A 6408-nucleotide genomic window follows, 5' to 3' on the forward strand; every position below is an offset into this window, starting at 1 on the left:
CCCTGCGGCTGGCATGTCCCAGCCCTCTGCTTTCTTAGGCCCATCTCTTCAGGGGGGCCTTTTCTTAATACCTTACCTTATCAGGTACACTGCCCTTTTAATCTCCAGCACAGTAATTTTTTTTAAACCAGCTTTATTAATATAAAATGCAAATACCATAAAATTCACCCAGAATGTACAATTCAATGATTTTTAGTATATTCAGAGTTGTGCAATCATCATCACAAAGTTAATTTTTAAAAATTCATCACAATGTCTTATCACTTAGTTTTTATAGTAATATTTTCAGCCTGTGGTGATATGTTTGCTTTTCTTTTTCCCTATGCTTTGTCTTTCTACTATAGTCTGTGAGTTTCACTAGGGCAGGGACTGTTATGGCTATGACTGGGCTGCATCCTCAGAGCCTAGGAGAAACCTACTCACAGAGGACTGAGCAATAAGATATAACGAGCCTGAAGCTTGTCCCATCTACTCTTCACTGCAGCAGGTGCCGGGCGCCTGGATGGGAGCCAGGCTCCCCACTCTGGAAACCTTTAGGAGTAGGGGATTCTCAGAGGGGGTTAGGAAGAGACTACGTGCCCCAGGGAGGTATATAACTCTGGGGTGGGGCCTTGGTAATTTGGAAACCATTTTTAATATATTTATTGTTTTCAAAGGACGAACTAGGGAGAGTAACGCTGGACAGTATCTTTCTGATAGGCGGGAATACGCAGAATGTACAGTGATATAAGGGCGTAGGGTCGCCAAAGTGATGAAACGCCGCATTAACGCGCCGCAACGCGGCTGGAGTTTTTCCTTGGGAAACTCAGACAGATGCCTGCTGGGCTGACACAATGGCGTTTTCGAACCTATGCCCAGCCCATTGGGGGCAGTACCAGATATTTGCAGAGGCCAGATGCTTCTTTCTCTTGCAACTTCCAAACCGCCAGAGCTGCAACCTTGCAGTGACTCCATCGTTTCCCTGACCCTCTGGGCTGTGGCACCAGCCGCCGCCGCCCATCTCCCCCTCCCACCAGTCCCTCGCGTCTCTGTGTCTCTGTGCTGTGCCGCCAGTCCCAGGAGAGCCGCCGGCGCACCTGGTGCCTCGGGTGCCCAGGCACTGCGTGTTGGTGGCCACAACGCCTGGCGCGCAGCTGCCAGCGCGTTCCCTCCCCGAAACACTTAAGTGGAGTGGCTTGTCTAGCGCCCAGCGAACAACATTATCCAATTGCTTCCCGTTTTATTCGCAGGCTGGGAGCTGAGTGAGCCTGAGCGTTCACTTTCAACCCTCAAGGGGAGGAGGGGGTGCGGGCGGGAGGGGAGACGCTCCCGGCTCCACCTCGCGCGCGGCGCGGCCAGAGCGCCTGGCTCCGGCAGATGCGAGCAGCGCCAGTGAGCCCTGCAGCAGCACGCCGGGCCGCCTGGAGCCCCGCGATGGAGTGAGTATCCCCGCGCCGCGCTGGTTGCTCGCTGTCCTGGTCCCAGCATGTTGCCATGGCGACCGAGGCAGCAGGCCGAGCCAGGCTCCGGTCCTCGTCCCGGATGGGTGTTTAATTTCAGCCCAATGTGTACGACTGGTGTTTCTATAGCAGCCGCCGCCGCCGCCGCAGGAGCCAAGGAGTAGAAGCCCAGGGATGCGTGGTTTTGTGCCGCTGGCCCTTGGCTAGCAGGGCCTCTAGAGGGGACGATGTTGCTAAGGAGGGAGGGACGTTCTAGGCTTCCGAGCACTCGCTTCTCAGGGAGTTGGCCGCAATAGCCATTACTTCCGATTCCTAACCATGTCAGCATTATTGGACTGCAGTTTAAAAAAAAGGACGGGGGGGGGTCACTGCGGATCGGAAGCAAATGTGGTTCAGTGTGAAGCGTGTAATGGAAGGGTGATGAGTTAGCGGGTAATGTGGGCCAGAGCCGCAGCGCCCTGGCTACTGAAAACCATCAGACGACCCCCCCCCCAATTGATTCGTTCCTGGGGAATTGAAAAAGGAGACAGAAACACAGGAACGGTGGCTCGTGGCTGAATTACGTTTGGCACCGTGGGCATGGCATGGGAGGGACGCGGGGAAGAGAGGGTATGAAGGCAAGAGGGGCGTTAGCCAGAAAAGACAATAAATGGTTTCAGTGGTGGCTTCGGACTGGAGTCCCTCCCCTCTGACTTTGCATCCTGCATTGCTTTTTGGTCACTTTCCCAGGCTGCTGCCGCAGAGGGGCCACTCTGACAGGCGACAGGCTCCAAGAAAGGGTCATGTTTGGAGCTGGCTACTAGATACTGCTCACTTGGTCAGCTTCTCCGACTCCTATTCTCTTCCCACGGATACTCCTTGACATCAGGCCGTATGAAATCATATTTCAGCCTGGAGATAATGTCCGGTTTCCAGGTATCAGGACTTTCATGCCAAACCCAGTAAAGCCTCGGTGCAGCTTTTATCCCTCTGCATATCTGATTGTGTAGATGCAATTTAATCCTCACCAACCAGCCTAAAGCAGAAGGGAGAGATGGCGGGGCATTTTAGGAGTGAGGAGTTGTAGATTTCAGCCCCTGCGTTGGCTGGCACTAGTGCTATTGATTTCACACACCAGTAATTTCATGTCTCTGAGCCTCAGTTTCCTTATTTTATGTACAATGGAAATAAAGATGTCCTCACTCACTTTTAAGCATTGTTGAGAGGATCAGATAATATTTCTATCTCTTCTAAAGGGCTTTGTCAATTGTGAGGTGTATACAGATGTAAGGAGCTAATGATCAGAGCTCTGAAGTCCATTTTCTGGGTTTGAGTCCTTTTGCACTTTGCTGAATGATGTCAGTCTCTCTGGACCTCATTTCTGGAAACAGGTAATAACTATTTCATGTGATTTTTCTGAAGATGAAACAAGTCGATACATATAAGGGTCTCAGAACAGAGCCTGGCACAAAGTATGCTCCATAAATATCATCTATTACCTATAAATATCCATTGTCTATTATCGTGGCTGAGGTTTCCAGCATTCTCCATTGACACTTTGTGGGGTCTCAGGTTGGCACCAAGCTATTTTTTTCCCAGACAATTTGTAAAGAAACACAATGTCCCCCCGGGGAACTGAGAGTAACACAAGTCTCAAGACACCATTGTGGATTGAAGGACCCACCAGAAGACACAGCAGGCTAACAGAACAGACACTGGACAACCTGGCCTCTGGCAGGCTCCATACTCATCGCTCATTGCCATTTTCTTAGACATAGAGACTATCCTTTATTAGAGGCTGAATGTAGGGCTAGCCATCCCACTGTGTAAGGTGAAAGGGTACCCTGGTTGTTTGCCAGTGCAATAACTTTCATCTTTATGGTCTCTCATTAGTACTCTAATGTTAATCTCCCAGACTTAGAACTTGATGCTCAATAACTGTGGAACAGCCTACAGGATTTGTAAGTTTACTTCCTCAGACCTTGCCTCCTTTCTCCTCTGCCCCCCATCTAAGCTTTTGTTCCAGGTGAGTTCACCTCCCCCTAGGAACTCCTTGTGAGCAAAGTCTTGCCTCATCACATTCTTCTCTCCCTCTACAGCAGCTGTTCTCAACCTTCCTAATGCCGTGACCCCTTAATACAGTTCCTCATGTTGTGGTGACCCCCAACCATAAAATTATTTTCTATAACTGTAATTTTGCTACTGTTATGAATCGTAATGTAAATATCTTTTTGTTTTCCGATGGTCTTAGGCGACCCCTGTGAAAGGGTTGTTTGACCCCCAAAGGGGTTGTGACCCACAGGTTGAGAACCGCTGCTCCAGGATCCAAATGGGTGCCTCAACAAGCCTTTCCTCTCCTGATCAACATGGCTCTGGCTTTCCTGTTCCCTTGTGACTTTCCCAAGTTCTCCTTACCTTCCTTTTAACCTCCGGCACGCCCAACTGTCTATCTGTTCTGTATTCTACTTCCTTTGCTTCATTAATACAGTTATTTAGCTTTTTAACCATATTTTCCCCTCTCAGAATACCACCTTTTTGTGTCCTACATTGGGTCTAATGAAATTTCCCATATGCCAAATCCTGTCCTTTTCCTAAATCTAAACCCTCCCCAAATTTCACCCCAGACAGGACAGCCTGCCTGGAATATGAGTGAGGCAGGGACTCAATTCTCCTTACTTACTGTGCACAACTTATGTTTATGGAAAATAATTAAAAGGGAAATAAAATTTACTTCCTTCTTTTACTTTTTAATTTAACCAACAAATATTTATTGAGATTAGCTTTGGTCAACAAAACAGTCATGATTCTCATCATCTGGAGTTCATAGTCTAATGAAGGGATAGATGTTAAAACAGTAAACACAAGTGCATGTATAGATACAAGGTGCAATAAATGCCACAGAGGAAAAAACACAGATAAAATAACAGGAATGGGATATAGGTTAGACTGGGGGGGGGCGGGGGTCAGTGAAGGCTCTTTGAGGAACTGATATCTAATATGAGATCCCAAGGACAAGAGGAAGTTATTTGGTGAGGGATAGAGGAGTGGAGGAAAGAAGTCCTCTGGCTTGGGAAAGCAGTATGTGCTAAGGGCCTGATGCAGGAGAGACTTTGGCAAGTTGGAGGAACTGAAAAAACAGTTGAGTGGCTGGAGTTTGGGCCATGAGGGGAAGATGGTTCAGAGATGTGGCTAAGTGAAGTGGGGAATCACCAAAGAGCTTTATGCATGGGTGTGATGATAATTATTTGTGTTTTAAAACTTCAAAGCTTAAAAGTTCAAAAAACTAAAACCACCTTTCCTTCTGAAGTGTTTAAAGTGGATGGCATAGAAAATGTGTCGTAGCCAAGCATTAAGATGCTGCAAATGTCTACAACAGGGAAGGGGATTACTAGCTTTAAAAGCTGGACATTTTGTTGGGTGCCAATATCTGATAGTTTTGAATAAGCCAAGGGTCAGTAATTTAAAGTGAAATGGAGTGAAAATAAAAACACAGTTATTTGTGAGCAGTATTGGTGTTAATAAAAGAAGAGCACCTTATTTGACATAAGAAAAAATAAAATCTAGGTAACAAGTGAAGAGGGTCCTAACAGATTTGGCTGCTCTCCTTGTTGGGTTGAGTTAGGAGATCAATGTGTTTATGGGAACGCACTTTAGTACATGCAGTTACTAATTTGATCCAACACCCACAGGCTTTGCTGGACACTTCTCTAGAATACAGTCTTCAAAACAGAATGGGAGCAGGTGAAGGGATTAAGAAGCACAAATTGGTGGTTACAAAATCATCATGGGGAATGTAAAGTACAGCATAGGGAATGCAGTCAATAATGTTGTAATAACTACATATGATGCCAGGTGGGTACTAGACTAACCGAGGGGATCGCTTTGTGAATTATATAAATGTCAGGTGCTGCACACCTGAAATTAATGAATGTCAAGCCCCCTGCTACCCCCCTACCTTCCCCCTCCCCCCCAAAAAAAACATTATAGGAGCCAAAAGGCACAGAGAGCACAACATTGGAACCCTTTACATTGTTGCCCTCCCTGCAAGTACTGGAGCTCTGACAACACTGGTGGCAGCCTCAGACCTGGTCTGATGGGGCTCAAAAGTGACATCCCCAATCACCCCTCAGGTGCCTGCTTTTCATGTGGACTTAGTCACAGAATAACTTTAAAGCACCCAGAGGAGATAACAGAGCATCTAAACTATAGGTTGGTTTCTCATGTAAACAAATCTAGGCTCACGAAGGGGAAAATGTGTTAGGGATATCGAGTCACAGGTGGCTCTGGTCCCTAATATATGCCTTCATTCATACATTCACCCATTTATTCAGCAAATATTTATTGAATATTTTCTATGTACCAAGCACTGCCATAGATACTGAGCCTGTCTTCAAAGAGCTTAGAGTGCATTCTGTATGTGACTGTGGATGCTATGTGACCTTTAACCATTTTCCTTGCTAAGTCTGTCCTCCTATTATACTAAATGTGCCACTTCATGTGCTCAGCACATTATAGGCATTGAATAAATGTGTTTAAAAGCGTGTGAGGCTTTTAAAAATTAATTTTTATGATGGAAGCAATGCATGCTTTTGAAAAGCAAGTCAAATGTTGTAGAAGTTTATGAAGTAAATCTCCCCATTTTCCTATTCTCTTCCCCAACTCTCAGTCTTGAGGTCATTACCATGAGCCATTGGGAAGTATCCTTCCAGATATTTTCCATGCAAGTAAAATAGAGCTGGAAACACATACTTATAGAGGTGTAAACACTTCTTTTTCCATAAATGAAATCACACTGGCTATGTTGCTCTGTAGCTTGCTTTCCCCACTTAATATATTGTACATCATTTCACATATCAGCATATACATATCCACCTCATGTGTTTTTCACTAGCTGCTTAACATTTACTTTTGGAATATAATTCATCAGTCTCCTTTGAGGGAGATTTAGATTTGTTGCTTTTCTTTCTTTCTTTCTTTCTTTCTTTCTTTC

The 6408-nt window shown here is 45.9% G+C and overlaps 1 protein-coding gene across 2 annotated transcripts in view; it reads left to right on the forward strand.

Moving 5' to 3' along the window:
- Positions 1 to 1313: 1313 nt before the first annotated feature.
- The window catches only part of PALM2AKAP2 (PALM2 and AKAP2 fusion), a 428602-nt gene continuing 423507 nt past the window's right edge, over positions 1314 to 6408 (forward strand). The window contains exon 1 of one of the 2 annotated variants that reach the window (XM_019635851.1): positions 1314 to 1418. In XM_019635851.1, the coding sequence (XP_019491396.1) occupies positions 1357 to 1418 (62 nt within the window). In that variant the 5' untranslated portion in view covers positions 1314 to 1356. The remainder of the gene's footprint in view (positions 1419 to 6408) is intronic. The other variant, XM_019635843.1, reaches the window with a different exon arrangement.

This window comes from Hipposideros armiger, unplaced genomic scaffold (assembly GCF_001890085.2).
Source record: "Hipposideros armiger isolate ML-2016 unplaced genomic scaffold, ASM189008v1 scaffold_24, whole genome shotgun sequence".
Lineage (NCBI taxonomy): Eukaryota > Metazoa > Chordata > Mammalia > Chiroptera > Hipposideridae > Hipposideros > Hipposideros armiger.